Source organism: Stegostoma tigrinum, chromosome 45, assembly GCF_030684315.1.
Source record: "Stegostoma tigrinum isolate sSteTig4 chromosome 45, sSteTig4.hap1, whole genome shotgun sequence".
Lineage (NCBI taxonomy): Eukaryota > Metazoa > Chordata > Chondrichthyes > Orectolobiformes > Stegostomatidae > Stegostoma > Stegostoma tigrinum.
Window position 1 is genome coordinate 14,185,736 of NC_081398.1, and position 20,482 is coordinate 14,206,217.

At 50.6% G+C, this 20,482-nt stretch overlaps 1 protein-coding gene across 3 annotated transcripts in view; it reads left to right on the top strand.

Annotated features, from left to right (window-relative positions):
• The first annotated feature begins 692 nt into the window (after positions 1-692).
• Positions 693-20,482, top strand: part of LOC125448683 (lysine-specific demethylase 6B-like) — a 47,427-nt gene continuing 27,637 nt past the window's right edge. For 2 of the 3 annotated variants that reach the window (XM_059642701.1, XM_059642704.1), the window contains exons 1-5: positions 693-1,013; positions 1,648-1,955; positions 14,838-14,938; positions 16,000-16,129; positions 18,818-18,910. In XM_059642701.1, the coding sequence (XP_059498684.1) occupies positions 16,005-16,129; positions 18,818-18,910 (218 nt within the window). In that variant the 5' untranslated portion in view covers positions 693-1,013; positions 1,648-1,955; positions 14,838-14,938; positions 16,000-16,004. The remainder of the gene's footprint in view (positions 1,014-1,647; positions 1,956-14,837; positions 14,939-15,999; positions 16,130-18,817; positions 18,911-20,482) is intronic. The other variant, XM_059642702.1, reaches the window with a different exon arrangement.

The window sequence follows — 20,482 nt, forward strand, 5'->3', positions numbered from 1 at the left end:
GGGGAGACAGAGTGACAGAGCTGGGAGAGGGGTTCTGGAGAGGGGAGAGAGGGATGGAGCAGGGAGCAGGGAGTGGAGTTGGGGAGAGGGGTATTCATGAGGGGTTCAGGACAGGGACGGAGATGGAAAGGAGTTTGGGAGAGGGACACAGAGGGGAGAGGGACACTGGCAGAGAGGGAGAGGGGTTTGGGAGAGGGAAGAGGGGCTTGGCACGGGGGCGGAGAGGGAGAGGGAAGATCTTGAGAGTAGTGGGGCTTAGAGATGGAGGAGAGACACAGATGGAAGATTTGGAGGAAGTTGAATATAATACATAGAGAGTGCGCTGGGGAAGATGGATACAAGAAAGAAGAGAGAGATTAAGAGAGTAGTGGTGGAAAGGACACAGACGGGAGTGGGAGAAGAATGAGACACAGACTGGGAACGAAAGGAGAGAGATGCGGGAAAGTCACAGGCTGGGAAGGGGAGACAGAGATTATATTGTGGGGCTAGCCGATTCCACACGACACGTTGCTTTCTCAGTAAGGACAGGGCATTACCACTTTAAGAGCCCTTTAAACTGAAAGCTGAGGGAACCCCCCCTCCGTGCTGACGTGACTGTGGGTGTTGTCTCTGTGACGCTATGTGTGTGTGTGTGTGTGTGTCTGTATGGGGGAGGGGGGCTGGCCAGCACTCTTACATTTTTAAATTTCTTTGTGTGTGTATGTGTGTGTGAAAGAGAGAGAGAGCGTAATCAGAAAGGACTAATCCACCCTCTGATGAGTCACAGAACAGGCAGAGGGGAAAAGGCAACATCAGCTTTCCAAGCAGAGAAAGAAGACAGAGCTTGAGCTAGCCTGAGGCATAGCCAGCCGGATCCCAGCGAAGTTTCATTGCTGTTTGGTTTCAAATCTCCTGGTTTGAAAAGAAAAGTCGCTTTGGTGAAGCAGAGGTTTGACTGATTCGGGCTCTCACAAGCTGACGTTAAAGGGTATGTGAGACAGGACCCTGTTTGTGAGGTTATGAGGCTGTAATTGGTAAGTGAGGGGGGAGCAATGTGTCAGTTTCCTTTGTCACGTTAGTGTCTATTTCCAGCTTGTTCCATTGTTTCTCTAAGTTTCTCAGAGACACACGTGTGTCATGTTGGATACAATGAAACATTATTTCTTTAAATGTAGCAAATTCACTGTAACCAAATAATCAAGCGTGAATAGGAATGATATGTACAGTTTGGTTATCATGTGCTCTACCATTTTTAAAAGATTTTTAGTGAACTCACTTACTGACTTGCTCTCTGTCTTTCTGTCCATGTGTCTGACTTTTCTCTCTGTGTCTATCTCTCTCTCCCAGACTATCTGCCTCCTCCCTACCTTTTTCTCTGCCTATATTTCTCACTGTCTGTTTCTTAAACTTTCTGTTTCCTTCTCTCTCTCTTTCTCTCGCTCTCTCACTGTCTCTCTCATCTGTCATCCTCTGATTTCTCTCCTCCTCTTCTCTCTCTCTCTCTCACATGCTCTTCTCTCTCTCTCTCTCTGTGTCTCCCTGTCTTTCTCTCTTCTCCCCTCTCGAACCCCCCTCCCTCTCGCCCTTTTACTCCCCCCCCCCCCCTCTTGTTTGTCTCGATCTCTCTCTCCTTTTCCCTAATTATATATTTTTTAAAATTTATTTCAGGTACAAGTTGCTGGAGTCTTTTGGAGTCATTCAGGAAAATCTGTCTGGGGAGAATTTGCTCTTTTTTTAAACTCCCTCTCCACCTTCCCCTCCCCTTCTCCCCCCTCACCGCCCCATGTGAATCCCTGGTCGGAGACACAAGGACAGCTTGTTCTCGGGAGGAAGTCAGATTTAGCCTTTTCCAAATTGTGAGGGTGTTCCAGTTTACGTTTGGAGTCTCGTACGGAAGAGAGAGAGCAAGAGGGGGAAGAACAGGGCTCATCTGACAGGGACAGATATGTCTGGAGGCGAGCAGTTTAATTATCAGGGTAAGTGCACCTTCTGTTTTTTTCGGCACATGACTGCCTGTTATGGGGATGGGAGGTACATTTTTGTGAATCAAAGCGGCTAAAGAATGACTGCTTAAAGTGGAAATATCCTTCGAAGCTGACCAGGTGGGGCCCATCACAGAATTCCCACTTTTAACATAGGACAATTGGTTTTCATGCGGATTTCACCAACTACTGCCCCCGCCCCATACAAACTCCCGCTGTATCTTCCAAGTGACTGGAGAAGTTTTACTTAGATCTTGGCATCCGGACCAACACGTCGAGAATTCGGATCCTTTGTTTGCATTCACAGTTTCTTGTCAGCCCCGTCCCGATAGCTGTTCTGAACCCCCGTCCCCGTCCCCGTGCCCTGGAGTATATGTTCCGGCTGACCGGTGTGCTGTGCTGAGGGATAGTCATTGGAATCTCCCAGTGACACGCTGCTGGGCAGGGGGTTGCCCCAGACAGCCACAGCCAATCACTTGTTTACGTTAGACCTGTTGTAGTAGCAGCTCACAGCTTTCGCTCAGAGTGAGCGCTGAGTGTTTTCACTCTCACTCACACCCAGGTCCCAGCACGCGTACTCCCCTTTTATCTGTTTTTCTCTCTCTCTCCCTCTTTCGCCTACTCTTTCCCCTTATCTGATCTCTCTTGACATTTCTCTCGCTCTTGCGCCCTCTCACCCACTATCTCTCACAATCCCTCTCTCTTGCTCTTGCCCCCCTGTCTCTCGCCTCCCCCTCTTTTGCGCGCCCCCTATTCTCCCTCACCCTCACCCCCCCCACCTCCTTTGACCCCCACTTCTATCTCCCTCACCCTCTTGCCTCCCCCCCTGCCCTTCACACACCCCTTCTCTCTCCCTTGCCCTCTCTCTCCCTCAGCTACCCCGTCTATCTCCCACACCCTCTTGCCCCCCACTTCTCTCCCCCTCGGCCCTCTCACCCACTCCACCCATTGTCTCCCTATCGGCCTCCTTGCCTCCCCTCCCCAGCCCTCTCACCCTCTTGCCCCCCTCTTCTCTCAACCCCCTCTTCCCTCAACCCCCTCTTCTTTCTTACCCCTCCTCTCTCCCTCATCCCTCCCCCCTCTTGTCTGCCCCTCGCCCACCCTCTCCCCTTCTCTCCTTGCTTTGCTCCCCCCCTCTCTCACAGTTGCAGTTTTATTTGGATTTGTCAGAAATCTGTGATGCCGTCCCTTATCAATGTTGGGGGAGCAGCCTTGAGGCCAGAATGCCCTGTGACTGTTCGTGTGGAGGCGGGAGTGACAAAGGACCGTGCGAGAGCTGGGAATAAACACTGGTTGTTGCTGAGCTGGGCCTTTGCAAAGGCAGCCTGTGAGGACAGAGATTTGGGAGTTGGTGGAGCTTGCCTTGTTGGGACTCCTTGGGCCTTGTGTGGGGGTAGGAAGCCTGGGACTAGATTAGGATGAGGTCCCCTGTATCTGCTGAGAGTTAGGGTGGGAGGTGCACAGGTCTCGAAACTTTGCAGAGGTTGGAAACTGAAGAATTGTAGCAGATTCTATCCGAGACCTGCTCAGGGATGAGCTTGTTGGGCTATTTGTCAATATGAGGCTTCACACTCACATTCCAAAGCAGGACATGTTTGCTGCTGGGGTGGCCTGTCTGGATTTTATCATTTTACCCGTTCTAAAGCACAACTCCTCTGACAGCACGCCGCTCTCTCAGCGCTGACCCTCCAACATGGGAGGGGTTGGGGGGAGTTAAAAGCAGCAGATTCTTTTTCCTTAAAAATGGATTTAAAGAGCTAAAGCTGGAATGGGAAGTGGTTGGAAAAGGAAGAGAAATGAGCTTTGAAGAGGGATTTGAGAGATTAACTGAGGGGGGTGGTGGGGTTGACGAGGGGTTTGAAAGATTAATGGTGGGGGTGTGGAGTGGTGGGGCGGGAGATGGTTCCGGATGGTGGAATGCACCACTTTGTGGAATAGTTTGCAGGAAGTTTCTTTTTAATAAAGGGAAAGATTTCAGTCACTGTGGGCAGGCAGGCCGTGGGAGGTACTGAGAGGAAAGGAGTTAAAAATACAATAGATAAGCGGTCTGGGCCCAAAACGTCAGCCTTCCTGCTCCTCTGCTTGGCCTGCTGTGTTTATCCAGCTCTGCACCTTGTTATCTGAGATAAAATCAGGCTGTTGTTTGAAGCTGGGAAGAGGGAGCAGTTGGGGCCTGGTGGGGTGGGGAGAGGGTTGACCCTTAAGACAAGGAAACACAACAGTGGAGAGGTCAGGGGAATGTTTGGGCAGACTTCCCCTTGTGTTTGGTGATGGTGTGTCTGGAAGCTTTGGGGTAATGAGATTGTCTAAGGGTTAGTGTCTCACCGCGTTGCTCATGTCACAGGGTTGGAGCAGGAGCTGGGCAGAACGGGAAGGGGCTGTCGGCCTGTGGTCTGAGAGGGCAAATGACACAAGCTGAGGGTGACTTCCTCTTTCATCAGGAGGGGGGTGTGCCTGAATTAAGGATAGCCTGCGATGGCAGTTCAAGTTTAACCCTTAATGTACCAGAGAAAAGCTACAGTGTTTGTACGGCTCTCCCTCTGTCTCTCTCTCTCTCACTCTTACTTGCTCTCAATTTGCCTTTCTCTGTCTCTCTCTCTCTCTCTCTCTCTCCCCTCATCTAGCTGTGTCTGTGTCTCTCTGTCAACCCCCCCCCCAACTCTGTCCCTGGCCCTCCTCCCTCCCTTCTTTGCCACCTCTCTCTCTCTGGCTATGTTTCTCTCCTCTGTGACCATCTATCTGTGTCTCTGTCACAGCAGTGCAGGAATGGAAATGCTCAGCATCCTTCTTTAAAACGTACCCCCCCCCCCCCCCCCCCAGCACACACGGACAGACACGTGCAGACACACACAGGTACACACACACACACACACACACACACACACACACACACACACAACTCGCTGCCCTGGTGCTCCCCATTGTGGCTGTGTTTGTACCTTTGCCTTGTTATTGTAGTAGCTGAAACAGGTGGTACAGGGTAGGAGGTAGTTTGAGCACTGAAATTATATAATCAAAGGGACTAAACAGTCAGAACTGCTCAGTAAATGCAGACGGTCTGAAGTAGGTTTTCTGTGCTCTGGGATGTTTGTGTGTGAGGCACTTTTGATTAACAGCAGTGTCAGTCAATGAATCAACATCATTACACTTGGGCAGAACAAACAAGGCAAAGCAATGTGCAAATACACTATTCCCTTAAGGTATCAGGATAAAGTAGTTAGGAAGGCATATGGGATCATAGCACCCCTACGTGTGGAAGTAGGCCATTCAGCCCATCAATTCCACAGTGACCTTCCAAAGAGCAGCCCACCCAGACTCACCCCCTTATCCTCTCCCTATAACCCTGCATTTCCCATGGCCATTCCACCTTAGCTGCACACCTTTGCACTGTGGGAGCAAACCAGCGGAATCCCGCGCAGACACAGGGAGAATGTGTGGAGTTTGTGCAGACAGTCGCCCAAGGGTGGAATCAAACCTGGGTCCCTGGTGCAGAGAGGCAACACTGCCAACCACTGAGCCACCAAACCGCCCACAGATTCTTGCCTTTATTTGCTGAGAAATAGAGTTTAAGAGCAGGAGGGTTATGCTAGAACTGTATGAAATGTTGGTTAGGCCACAGCTAGAGTATTGTGTGCAGTTCTAGAATCCACTTTATCGGAGGGATGTGACAGCCCTGGGGAGGGTGCAGCGGAGATTTACCAGGATGTTGTCTTGGAGCTGGAGAGCTACACTTCTGAAGAGAGGTGGGACAGACTGGGGTTATTTTCCTTCAGGAAGAGAAGATTGAGAGGGCCTGTAATTGAAATGTATAAAATTGTGAGGGGCGTAGATCGGATAGACAGTCCCTTTGTTGTACAAAGCAATGACTGGGGGGTATAGGTTAAGGGGCAGAAGATTTGGAGATGTGAGGAAAAGTTTTGTTGTCCAGGGGCCCAGTGCTGGAAAATGGGGTTAAATTAGTGGGTGCTTTGTTTTGACGAGCACAGGCCTGATGGGCTGAAGGGCCTTTCTCAGTGCTGTAGATCTCTGTGGCCCTATGATTGTGACATGGGTGTTCAGTCAGCTCAGTGACCGTGGCTTTGACTGTAAGAGCCTAGGTTTCCAATGACAATCCTGACAGCCAACTTCAAATGATGCCCCTCGCATTTATCTTCTTGACACAAAGCCAAATTCAGTTTTCAAAGCGCCGTGTTGAGATTTGATCCCACGTTCTCAGGTCGTGATTCCGATAACGCCCACGACACTGGGATCTTGCTGATGCAGGAGAAAGGGAGTTTGATGAATGAGAGATCCCGGGCAGCGTTCTAGGTCAGTGAACAGCAGTTTCTACCCCGTCCCTCAGCAAGTGGTCTGCAAACAATAATGTCCTGTAGGGAAGGAAGCTGCCAGCCTTATGTGGTCTGGCCTACACGTGACTCCAGACCCACAGCAATGTGGTTGACTCATAACTGCCCTCTGGTCAATTAGGGATGGGGTAATAACTGCTGCCTGGCCAGCGATGCCCACATCCTATTAAAAAATAAAGAAAACAAAACACAGTGGACCAGTTACTATAGGAATAAACTCTGCTGGTATATAAACCAGGCAATGAAACTACCCAGAACTCAGTTTCCAAGGAGCGGGCATGTGGTATACCGAGCCAGAATGTGACACACAATTGACTATCAAATATAAACCCGACCCTGAGCCACATTTGGGGAAACTTTAGCGACAGCTGCATAGAGAGGTGGGCATTGGCTAATGGGAAGATACTGAGAGGCAGGGGAGGATGATGGAGAGTCAGAGCCCCAGGTACAGCCACCATGGGTAGAATGATGGGATATAGCAGATGCTCAAGAGGCCGGAATTGGCAGAGCACCGAGATCACGGAGGGGTGTACAGGCTGCATAATGTCACAGAGTTGGTTGTAGGAGGCCACAGAGATAGGGATAGTGGTGAGGCAGGAGGAGGTTACAGCGAGAGGAAGGGATGTTGGGGATGGAGGAGGTTACAGAGATAGGGAGGGTGGTGGGGCAGGAGGAGGTTACAGCGAGAGGAAGAGATGTTGGGGATGGAGACTGTGACAGGTGGGAAAGGTTGAGGAGGTTACAAAATATGGAGCGACGTGGGGGCTGGAGGTGGTTACAGATAAGGAGGAATATGGGGAGATGGAGAATGTTACAGAGATAGGGAATGGTTTGGAGCTGGAGGAGTTCAGAGATATGGAGGGATGTAGGAGCTGGAGGAGGGTACAGAGGTAGGGAGGGGTGTAGGGAATTGAGGTTACAGAGATAGGCAGGGGGTGTAGAGGCTAGAGGAGGGTACAGAGATAGGGAGGGGTGTAGAGGCTGGAGGAGGTTACAGGGAATAGGGAGAGGTATAGGGAATTGAGGAGGTTACAGAGATGGAGGGGGTGTAGGGGCTGGAAGAGGGTGCAGAGATAGGGAGAGGTGGAGGGAATTGGGGAGGTTACAGAGACAGGAGAGGGGTATGGAGTCTGTAGGAGGTTTCAGTGAGAGGGTCAGGGTGTTGGGGCTTATGGACATTGCTGAGCTGGGGCATGGTTTGAACATGAGCCAACGTTGAGGCAGTAATCAGGGTGCCAGCCCCTGGCGGGGAGCTTGGCCCTAAAATAGATCAGTTTGATTTCGCCAAAGGGAGAGGGTTGGTGACACTCTGGGACTGGGCTCAGTTGCGAGCCACTGTCTGTCAGGATATGCATTAATGTGTGGCCTTGTGAGCGCTGTACTGTGTCGTTAAGAATATCCAGACGTACAATTTGAGGAGTTGCCCTGAGGCGATGTCTGGAGTGAGCAGGATGCGGGAAGTAATGGTTAATGGCTGCAGCAAAAGGAGCCATTTGTTTACTGAGTGTTACTGGGAGACGGGAGATCTGCCATTAAACAGGGAGAAACATGGAATACAAGCAGGTTCGCCTTCAAAAGGAGGCCAGTAAGATCCCTGCTTTTCAGAGGGTAAGGTGCGATGGGCCAAGGGGAATGCTATGTTGGGGAAATCACAACGACGGTGTTTTGGGAAAGGGGATGGGGCCGAGGGCCGGCACTGAGGTGATGGGCTGAATGGTCTGGTGTGTTATGATGGGATTGAGGTGGGCTCCACAAGCCCATACAGTTAGTGGCCTCACTGGGGCAGTCTCAGACAGATGGTTACAAAGCCAAGGCCTGAGTCATTCCTGGGCACTGGGGCTCTCCAGCAGAGGGTCCGGCAGGGAAGGAGCGTGAGCTGTGTGCAGGGGTGGAAGGGTGTGTGGTGGAGTGTGAGAAATACACAGCCTGGTTCAATATGAAGGAATGGTAGTGAGTTAGCAACATGGCGATGACAACCAGCTCTCTGCATTGTTGTAGCGCCTTGAACATGACTGCCAATGCCCCCTGAAGGTGCTCCACAGGAGGGAGGGCCAGATTGGCTGTCAAGGGGTTATTTCAGATGGGGATTTGGGTGACCAACATCGAGGTCACAGAGAGTCGGAGAGTCTTAGAGAATTCCAGAGCTTGGGACCTCAGGCAGCTGAAGGCCTGGCTGCCGATGGGAAATGTGGAGGTTGAAGAGTTGTCACTATTGTGCTGAAGTGTAGGGGATTGAACACACTTCAGTGTCAGAGTGGCACAAAGCAAATTGAGAATGTTCCATTGTGGCTCCTCTGCCTTTGAGGTGCCTGCCCGAGACTTAGAGAGCACAGCCCCCCATCCCCAACCCACTGTGCCCAGCGAGCTGCACACTGTAACACAGTGTGTTTTCATGCTGTCGTGCAGGTGGTACCCACTGCCCTCTGACTGAGACCGTAGATTTCTGACAGACTGTTCCCTGTCGTTTAAAAAGACAGTGTGGAGGTAATTGTTTGGTAGTGGGGCCTGGCTACCACAGGAAACAGGCCCCTGCGAGCACACTGTACAAACTTCCTGTCTGCATGACATCTACTTCCCGCTCTAGAAATAGACCTTCAGTTTCCTGTCACTTCTGTCTCGCACTCCAGCCTCCCTCTTTAGCAACTTTTATCATCCCCTTCCTCCTGCAACTCCTTTCCAGTGCCTTCTCTTGTTCAAGTGTGAACCTTTCTTCTGAGGGCTGCTGGTTCATGAGGCAGATGTGTGGGGAGAAAACGCTGGTGTTTTTGACTGTATCTGTGCTGATGTTAATCCCTCTCCCTCACACTATCACTCAGTAACCCCTCTTCCCCCCCCCAGCGCCCTGTGTTACTGACTGTATCTGTGCTGATGTTAATCCCTCTCCCTCACACTGTCACTCAGTAACCCCTCTCCCCCCCAGCGCCCCGTGTTACTGACTGTATCCCTACTGATGTTACTCCCTCTCCCTCACACTGTCACTCAGTAACCCCTCTCCCCCCAGCGCCCCGTGTTACTGACTGTATCTGTGCTGATGTTAATCCCTCTCCCTCACACTGTCACTCCGTAACCCCTCTCCCCCACCCCCCAGCGCCCCGTGTTACTGACTGTATCTGTGCTGATGTTAATCCCTCTCCCTCACACTGTCACTCCGTAACCCCTCTCCCCCCCCTCCCAGCGCCCCGTGTTACTGACTGTATCTGTGCTGATGTTAATCCCTCTCCCTCACACTGTCACTCCGTAACCCCTCTCTTCCCCCCCCCCCCCCCAGCGCCCCGTGTTACTGACTGTATCTGTGCTGATGTTAATCCCTCTCCCTCACACTGTCACTCTCTGGCACCATACAGCCCTTGCTGAAGTTGCTGCAGTGAGTGTTGGAGGTGGAATGAGAGAGCTCAGTTCACTGGCTCATGGAAAGAAAAGGCTTGCACTTTGTTTGAGCCTTTCACAAGCTCAGAGGCCCCAGTCTCACTTCATCCAGTGACGTGTGTTTGAAGGGCAGTCACCGTTGTATTGTCTGTGGATTTGCACAGCATTGGCACTGACCAGATGGTCTGCTGCAGTGGTTACAGAGTAATACCACTCCAGGAACAACAACACATTGCTGCCCCCACCCTGCTGATCTCAAACTGTGGGTGTGAAATCTTTAGCTCACACCCAAAGGGGTGGACAGTGACTGATTTAATACACCTACCATCAGTTCTCAAAGTGTGGCACCTAGTCAGCGCTGCATTCTCACAGTACAGAACGACGGGCGTTTTTCTATCTGTGACCAGTGATGTTCTGCAGTGATCAGTGCTGGGACCTTTGCTCCTTCTTATATAAATGATTTGGATGAAGATGTAGGTGGTCTGATTAGATTGTGAAGAAGGATGTTAAAGGAAGCGGCAGGATCAGCTGGATAGTTGGGTAGAGAAATGGCAGATGGAATTTAATCCAGACAAGTGTCGGGATATGCATTTTGGGGAGTCAAATCCAAGGGGAAAGCACAATGTAAACGCCTTGACCCTGAGGAGCATTGATGGACAGAGGGATCATGAGGTCCAAGCCTGTAGGTCCCTGAAAGTGGCAATAGAAGTGGATAAGGTGGTAAAGAAGGTGTACGGCATGCTTGCCTTCATCAGTCGGAGCAGTGAGCATAAAATTTGATAAGTAACTGTGTAAGATTTTGGGTGGCCACATTTGGAATGTGTGGGCAAGTTTGGTTGCCACACTATAGGCAGGAGTGCAGAAGGGGTGAACCAGGATGCTTCCTGAGATGGGACAAACTTGGGTTGTTTGTGCTGGAATGTCGAAGGCAGAGGGGAGACCTGATAGAAATATGTAAAATTATGAGACGTAGTTAGGGTGTTTGTGTCTCTTTCTCAGGCTAGTAATGTCAAATACCAAGGGGGCATGGGCTTAACGTGAGAGGGGAAAGTTTAAAGGAGATGTGTGAGGCAGGCCTTCTACACAGAGGGTGGTAGGTGCTGGGAACATGCTTCCAGGAGAGGTGGGAGAAACAGAAATGGAGGTAAAGTTTAAGAGGCATTTAGACAGACACATGAATAGGTAGAGAGTAGCGGGATATGAATCATGAAGCCTTAGAGTAAAGGGAAGACCTGTTAGAATGGAGATAAACGTCTTCAGCCAGACCGTGGAATTCACTGCCACAGAAGGCTGAGGGGGCCACGTCATTGAGTACATGTAAGACTGAGATAGGTAGGTTCTTGATTATCAAGGGTTACAGGGAGAAAGTGGGAGAACGGGGTTGAGGAACTTATCAGCCATGATTGAATGGCAGAGCAAACTCGATGGGCCAAATGGCCTAATTTCTGCTCCTATGTCTTATGGTCTAAAGAGAGACCTTGTCAAATGCTTCAGTAAACTCCGTGCAGATAACAGCCACTGCCTTTGCCTCATCGATCACCTTCGTCACTTCCTCAAAAAAACTCAACCCAGTTTGTGAGACGAGACCTCCCGTGCATGAAACCTGATATCCTAATAGGTGCACCCTTCTCCAACAGCAAGTAAATCCTGTCCCTAAGAATCTTCTCCAACAATTTCCCTACCGTTGATGTAAGGCTCACTGGCCTATAAGCTTCTGACTTTCCCAGTTGCTGCTCTTAAACAAAGGAACAACATTAGCTGTTCTCCAGTTCGCTGGGACCTTGCCTGGTTGTGGCTGATCTGTGATCAGTTCAGTTTCAGGCCAGTGATCATCTCCCTGAGGATGCTGGTGGTGGGGAATTCGGTGATGGTGACGGTGGAGGGAGAGAGAGATAGAGCGAGCAAGCTGTATTTGGAATGCAGTAACTCACAGATGGTGAGTTCTGGGGCTGACATGAGGAAACCCAGCCACAAACAAATCAGGGGAGACAGTGCACAGTGCCAGCCTTTGACTGGCTGAGGGTCTGGGAGGGTGAGTGAGGGCACAGTGTGGGCAAATGGGAGGCAAGCTGTCCTTGCTTCCAGAGCTGTCCTATTGCCTGATGTGCCATCGCCCTGTTCTCCCCCGCCCCCTGCATGTTTCGCCTTCCCTATTTCAGTTCCCCTTCCTCCTCTGCTATCTTTTTCCATTCTCTTTGTACAGTTAATCCAATGAATGAATTGGGAAAAAAAAAATCCCAAACGCTGTTGGCAATTGCTTGTTTGGCAGTGCCCCTGCCTTCTGCTGGCCCCTGTACTTGGCGTCGAGTTTCTTGAGCATTGTTGGGGCCGTGCTCATCCAGGCAAGTGGGGAGTGTTCTGTCACACTCCTGCTTTGTGCCTTGTAGATGGTGGGAGAGGCTTGTGCCTAGCTCCTGAGCGTTGATGGAACTGCTCTTGGACTTGTTAGATGCAGTTAACAGTATGATGGAGATGCTGAGGCAGAACACCAGCAGGTGGCTGCTTGTAAATTGGCGTCAGTGGGTGACTGGAATCGAGTGCTCTTTCCGGCAGAGCCTGTGACATTTCATTTCCTGTAATGCCCCGGCCCCAGTGACTTCTGTTTTTCTGTGTAAGAGATGTCATCTCTTGGTTTCAGAATCTGATTCACATGCTTGCTTCTGGAAATCTGCTCTGGGTTTGTGAAAAACATTTGTCTTTGATCTGCTGGCAGCAGCTTCCCAGAAAAGGTTAAACTTTCAAAACCCGTTAGCCTGGCCCCCAGGATGCATTGGCCAGAGTTAAATGGGATAGGGTGCTTGCTGCAGCGCAGAGGATTGTGGGTACATTAGCTGCCATTATGTAGTACGCACTGTTGGATCTGCATTTCGTGTTAAGTATTTCATCAGCTGTCTAGCACTTTGACAAAGCCTCTTCGTGTGATAGGTGCCACGTAAAGGTAACTTCTCACTGACCGATAGTAATAAGAAGTGATTTGACTCCAAACGCTTGATTACTAAACCCTCTACCATACCGCATTCTGGGCTCCACACTTGAAGAAGGAGAGAGGGAGGGCAGGAGAGAATGACCAGAACAGGACCAAGGATGAGGGACTCTGAGAGTCTGGCGAAGCCCCAGACGGTGGTCTCTCGGAGCTGAGCAGGTTTAGTGGACATTGAATGGAGGCATTCAGTATCACCAGGATGTTTGATGGAATGAATGAGGACAAACTGTTTCCAGTGGAAGGAGGGCCACTGATGAGAATTGGCGGGTGGGGGAGTGGTATGAAGATGAGGCTCGAAAGGTCACATGTTGACCTCCTAAATCCTTTGAGGGAGAATTTTTGTTTTGATGCAGCAAGCTCGTGTGGTCTGGAAAGCTTCCTACTCAAAGGAAAGCAGATTTAACAGGAAGGGGAGCCATGGTGAGTATTTGTAAAGGAGAATTTTCTGCTGAGGTCTTGGGGGAGGTGGGTAGAGAGCAGAGGGAGAGCGGGGCCGGGGAAGTAGCTGAGTAAGGGCAGTGAGCTAGCCTTGTTTGCTGTGTGTGTGGCTGGGAGCTGCTGACACTGCTTGTGCCTGGAATGGAACAGCTCACAGTGCTCACTGAATGAGTCAGCCACATGAGGTATGCAGTGCTTTCCCTGAACCAGTATCACCGGGATGAATTTAGAGTTTGTGGGCGGAGAGCAGGGGTATCGTTGTCACACGACAGCAACGCTCACAGAGTCACGTCCCACCCCCGCCTCACTCACACTGATCACTTCCTGTTTCAGCGGGAACACTGATTGGTCACCCAGCCGCCCATGTCACAGGCTTGTTGCTATGGGTTACCCGTGAAATTCCTATTCGTCACATTTACCCAAAACTTTCTCCGATTCTTCTCATTCCTCCTGACGTAGGGAGTGGAGGAGGTGGGAGGGGAGCACGGAACGTCGGGGCAGGCGAGACGTGACTCCCTGAAGGTGGGGACAGGAAGCTGAGGGTGAGGGGTCTGGAGTGTCTCTGACAGATGGGCTGCAGACCCGGGACCCCACCCCCACCTCCCTCCCTGCTGTGAGTGTATGTAGGCTACACTTAGTCTCCTCTTCGGTATCTCCCATGGTGAGCTGGGGATCACCAGCAAGGTTACAAGGTAGGGAGCATCTCTGGGACATGGGGGCTAGGCTGGAGCACAGTCTGAGGGCAGGACAGACCCCTTGGTCTCTGGGCAGTTCCCCCACATTTCAGCAATATCACTCCATTAGCAACAGAAGGATGAGGATCCCTGGAGAATAAGGAAAAGAAGTGGTATTGGGGTGTGTAGGTTGGTTTTTGTCAAGGCAGTCCCCTCTTGTCACACCCTCCCCCCCCACCTCAAGATCAGGTAGGCCGGGGCAGTTAAGGAGCACGTAGACCCCTGGTAAGAACTCACCATCTGTCACCCCTCTCTGTGTCGAACAGCCAGTTTCCTGAAGCTGACCCTCAAGTCATGATAAAGGTAGAGGCTGGTGCAGACTTGGGGAGGGCCAGGTTGGGGTGGTACACAACAGGCATAGCAAGGTGGGCCAGAGCAATACCAGAGATGGGGCACATCCTGCTCGAGTGGTTCAGCCCCAGAACAGGGCTTCCTGGAGATTCAGCGGGGGAGCATGAGTGAAACAGTGTGCCTTGGGGATGAGTGGGGAGGGGGTTGGTGAGGACAGGGAGGAGGGGATGTGTCCTGTGGTCAGAGCCAAGATTGCAGCAGCTCACAGGGAAAGACAGAGGGACCGCGACCCCTCCCCATTTGGCACTGCAACCCCCTCCCCTCAGCACCATGCTCTGCCACCCCCCACCCCGAACTACGAACCCCCCTTGGCATTGGGATCTCTCACCCCCTTCAGCTCTGGGACCACCCCCGCCCCCCAACCCCCCCCAACCAAGGTTGACATTTTTGTCAGCTGTGGGCCAGTTGAGTTAGCATCAGTAACTCTGAGTGGAGACAGGGTCAGGATGACCTATCCCAGTTGGTGTGGAGCCACCACTCTATGGGTGGAAGTGGGATTGTGTGCAAAAGTGGAGCAGCTGGTGGAACCTTTGGGGGCAATAGGAGCAGACTCGGGCTGCCTTCTGTGTGGAGCGAGGGGGAGAAATATGAAGATGGGGCATTGCCGCCCAAAATGTTTGGTGACTGAACTGTACATTTTCCTTCGCCTCTCTCACAGAGAACATCACCAAGGAGACCAGAAGAGCACAGCGGATTAGTTAAAGGGAACATTACAGCTTGAGAGTCGATTGAGCCTGTGTAGCTGTGAAATTTGAAAAGGTAGGTCACAACAGGAACACACCCCACCACCCAGCCATCTTTCACCCTGCCCACCCAGAGCATCGTCCTTAAGCTGGAAACAGAGGTCAACTCAAAAGGACAGCATCAGACCAAGGGAGTAGCGCAGGCTCCTGTCTGGCTGTGGAACTGCCTCAGACCAGCTGCTGAATCCGGCTTAACAACGTTCTGACCGAACCATTGAGGCGAACCGTGACTGAGGCGATTCCGCCCACACCCCCCACTCCAGGCGAACAGTGCTGCTGTTGCTTCCACCGCTAGAATGAGCCAAGGAATTAAAACAGCCGCTGTTCTTCACTGTATTGTCATCTCCAGCCAAGTCCTGTGAGTGAGTGATGGAGTCAGGGTAGAGAGAGCTTCACTTTCAGTTGAGAAGAGAAGACTGTGTACCTAACCCCGTACAGCCCCTGTCCTGGGAGTGTTTGATGAGGACAGTTTGGTGGCAGCTTTACTTTGTTTGAAAGGGTAAAAGAACCTACCCTTTTAGGTTAAAAGAGTAGAGGAAGCTTTACTCTGTATCTAACCACACATGATCCCTGTTCTGGGAATATTTCATCTTCCAAACCCACGACCACTTCCATCTGGAAGGACAGGGGCAGCAGACATATGGGAACAACACCACCTTCAAGTTCCCCTCTGAGTCACTCTCCATCCTGACTTGGAAATATGTCACCATTCCTTCACTGTTGCTGGGTCAGTATCCTGGAATTCCCTCCCTAATGGCATTGTGGATCATCCCACAGCAGGAGGACTGCAGCGGTTCAAGAAGGCAGCTCACCACCACCTTCTCAAGGGGCAACTAGGGATGGGCAAGAAATGCTGTGCCCAGCCAGCGACACGCACATCTCACAAATGAATAGGAAAAAAAATTTGATGGGGTCAGTGTAGAGTGAGCTTCACTTTCAATTTAAAACAGTAGAGGAAGCTTTACTGTGCCTCTAACCCGGTGCTGTCCTTGACCAGGGAGAGTGAGGGAGGAAGCGTGTTTAGGGCATTGTAGGACTGACCTGTTTGCATGCTGAAGCCTGATCTTCTCGCTGCAGACTGGATGCATCACACAGCGGAACAGTTTGGAGTGCGCAGTGCGCGAGAAACTTTCCCGATCGACAGCCTGAGCCGAGCTGGGGGAGGGTGGAACCCAGGCCCCCAGCGACCATGGCCCCCGAGCAGCAGGTAAGAGAGGGGCTGAAGGTCGTGGGGGAGGACTTGTTTGGGGTTGGTGGTGGGAGCATGAGGGTTTGGTGGGAACGTGACGCGAACCACAACATTACCAGTCGACGACTGGACAGAATTTTCGGGTGTTGAGGTCTCAGGGCACCCACTATCGCACGTGCATCTACTAGTGTCTGAGAGTATCTCCCCATAACACAGTCTTCCCCCGTCAGCACGTGTCATCACGGTTTGAGCGCACCTCGTGCCAATAGGTCCAGCGCAAACTCAGTTGGTCAGTGGAGACTCTTCCATGTTGTGTGACTTCAGCCACAACGCCATTGGAAAGTTGCCCATGTGACTGCCCTTTAAGAGGGGTGATGGGGAATTATAGACTAGCGAGCCTGACGTCTGTGGTGGGGAGGTTGCTGGAGTCTATAATCGACGATAGGGTATCTAATAACCTTGGAAAAGTTCAGTTAATCAGGGAGGGTCGGCATGGCTTCACGAAGGGTATGGCACACTTGACAACCTTCAGAGTTTTTGAAGAGGTGACAAAGGTAGTGGACAGAGGGAAGTTGATGGGTGTTGTTTACTTGGACTTCCACAGGCTTTTGATAAAATCTCACTGAAGCGACTGCCAGCTAAGGTCGAAGTTCACAAAGCAGAGGGCAAATTACTGACATGGATAGGAAATTGGTTGAGCAGCAGGAAACAGTTGCACTAATGATTAAGTGCTCAAACTGGCAGGACGTGACCACTGGTGTCCCGCAGGGATCTGTGTTGGGGGCCTCAGAATATTCACAGTATTCAGTAACAGCTTGGATAAAAAGCCAAACATCCAAATCTGCTGACAACACAAAATTGGGCAGCATCGTAGACAGTGGAAAAAATACAACAGGATACTGACACATTAGGTGAAATGACACAGCTGGGGCAGATGGATTTTAATATAAGTAAGTATGAGGTTATACACTTCAGATCAGGGCCTTTTTTTTTAAAGAATATCCAGAGCTAAATGCAGTAGCTGTTGAATGAGATTTGGAAGTTCTGGTGCAGAATAGCCAAGAAGTCTAATGGAATGCTGCAGTTACACAAAGCTCTGCTTAGACCCTACTTATAGTGCTGAGAGCACATCTAGGCACCACAGGTTACGAAGGATGTTTTTGGCCTCAGGCATTCAGTGTAGGTTTACAGGAACGATCCAGGACTCATAGAATCCCTGCAGTGTGGAAACAGACCATTCAGCCCAACAAGCCCACATCGACCCACCGAAGAGCATCCCACCCAGATCCATTCCCTACATTTCCAATTTCCAACTCAGCTAACCTAAATATCCTGGACACTACGGGCAATTTAGCACAGCCGATCCACCCTACCCTGCACATCTTTGGACTGTGGGAGCAAACTGGAGTACCCAGAGGAAACCCACTCAGACATGGGGAGAATGTGCAAACTCCACACAGACAGTCACCCGAGGCTGGAATCGAACCTGGGTCCCTGGTGCTATGAGGCTGCAGTGCTAACCACTGAGCCACCTTGCCTCCTTTGGACTTAAGGGTTAAAGTTACAAGCAGAGATTAGATATTAGGCCTTAATCATCTCGAATTTATATGGTTAAGAAGTGATCCAATCAAGACCTTCAGGATATTAACAGGACACAACAGGGTAGATAAAATGAATTATTTCCACGGTTGTAGATTCTAGAGCCAAGTGTGTAGCTTAAGAGTTAGGGTCAGGCCATTCAGGAGAGACGTTTGAAAGCATTTCTACACACAAAGAGTAATGGACGTTTGGAATTTTCTTCTTCAGATGGCAGTCGATGTTATTTCAGTCGTTAAATTTGAATCTGAGACAGGCACATTCCTATTGAGCAAGGGTTTCGAGTGATATGGGCCTAGTGTGGCCATTTAGAGTTAGGCCATAGATCAGCCAGGATCTTATTGAATGGCAGAACAGGCTCGAGGGGCTGAATGGCCTCCCCCTGTTAACTGTGTTCCTTTGTCCCATTGCCTGCCCGGCATTTAATACCCAGTGCGAGTGTCCTTGAACCATATCCACAAACATCCATTCACGCTATCAGCCTTGCGCAGTCGCAGCGGTGTGTATCATCTACAGGATGCACTGCAGAAATTCACACTTTCCAAACCCTCATCTACTTCTATCGAGAAGGGCAATAGCAGCAGTTACAGCTTTGTCTACCATCGGTCTGCTTAGAGCACATGGACTGCTGCTGTGCAAGGAGACAGATCATCTACACCTTCTCAAGGTATGTTTGGGAATTCAAGCAGATGCAGTAGTGACTTTCAAACAGAGCACTGGATAAATACTTAATGAGAAAACAGTTGGTTAGTTGGAGCTAGTACAGGCCATTCTCCTGAGCTACCTTGAGTTAGCAAGAGGAGGAGTAGACTGCTGTTCTGGTGCCAGTGACCCCTGCCCTGGTTGTAGCTGACTGCAACCCTGCCCCTCTGTCCATTAATATTTACTGGAGGTAGGGTTAACATAGGGAGGGGTGTCTGGGCAGATGGAGCCTGCTTTCCCTAGGTCAAAGGGCAGAGAGTGATGCTGGGCAACCCTGAACTGTATGGGCCATGTATTCACTCACTGGGCTGGGACCCAAGGTGGCAGAGTTTGGTTTTTGTAAGATACTAATTGACTTTAGACCCCTTTAACCCTCTGATTTACCCCACCCCACTGTCTCTTTGCCAGATGCTCCGCCAATGTTGGTCAGAACCAGTATAACTCATATCCCAGCCACATGACCAGTGTCGGACACTCTGGAAAGCCGTACTGTCCCTCTGGGTAAGAGACTCCATTGAGACGTCCTGTATCATCGATTGACGAGCGGGTAATGATGCAGGGGCAATGCTAGATGACAAGGAGACAGACCGGAAGGAAAGGCTCATTTGTTGAAATGATTGTTAACTGCACATGAATGGGGTTTTTAATTATATTCTGGTGGTGGGTGTCTCCTGGAAGTCACATGCTCCTGGATATTTCAGAGCCAGTACAAATATGTCAAGGCTAGACTTGTTCACTCCTTCGCCACTTCTCTATCTGCATTACAACTCAGCAGTCGGCTATTTAGCCCATTGAGCGTATGCTGGCTGTCTGTAAAATGAACGAGGCAGTCCCTTTCCCATTCTCCTCCGTCCCATCCCTCTAGCCCCTGCAAGTTTATTACCCACAAGGGGTCCATCCAGTTTGCTTTTGAAATTGCTCATGGTATCTGCTTGCACCTCAGACCCCACACCCTGTATCTCAGTCCCTAAAACTTTAAATCTGTGTCCCCTTCATCCTTGCACTGTCCGCTGACAGGAGCTGTTCTTGGCCTGTCTTATACACCCTGTTCAAATCTCCCCTTTGCTCCACCTTCTCCGCTTCGACCTCATCCCTAAAACTCCCCTCGTCTCTGGGACCATTCGGGGGGTGGGGGAGACATTTCCTCCGCACCCCTTCACCCCTCCACAAATGTGGAGACCAGACGCAGCACAGTGCTGTAGTTATGGTCTGATTGGAGTTTTATAAAGGTTCAGTATAACTTCCAGGTTGGTGAACACTCAGTTTTGTTTATGAAGCCCAGACTCTTGTGTACATTACTAACTGCGGTCTCAATGATTAAAGATTGACATACATGAATCCACAGGCCGCTGTATTCCTGCTCACTGTTTAACCATTCTGTCTGTGTATCTGCCTTTCCTAATCCATTCTGCCAAAATGTATCACCTCACACTTCCCTGGATTAAAACCCATTCACCACGCCTCCTGCCCAGACACCCTCTGTGTATGAGAGATAATGGGAACTGCAGATGCTGGAGATTCCAAGATAATAAAATGTGAGGCTGGATGAACACAGCAGGCCAAGCAGCATCTCAGGAGCACAAAAGCTGACGTTTCGGGCCTAGACCCTTCATCAGAGATCTGATGAAGGGTCTAGGCCCGAAACGTCAGCTTTTGTGCTCCTGAGATGCTGCTTGGCCTGCTGTGTTCATCCAGCCTCACATTTTATTACCCTCTGTGTATGCCTGTCCATCCAAGTTTGGAATCATCAGCAATTTGACTTCATGTCCCAACATCTGAGTCTTTTGTACAACATTTAGCAGTCAAGGTCCCCCTTTTTAAATCATGAAACCTATGCGGCTAGGCTGAGAGGGGAGAAAAGGGCTTTTGTTTCTCAAAGCAAATGCCTGTTTTCCTGTACAAACATTGAGAGGTTCAGACCTGAGCTTTGGTAATAAATGGCTTTGATGTGAGGGGAGAGGGGCAAGTGCTCATCAGCAGCTCTTGGCCACCCCCTAGTGGGCAGTTGCAGAGCTGCCCGGGAACCTGATTGGGAGCAGGATTGATTTTTTATGCGTGGGCAGGGATTCGGTG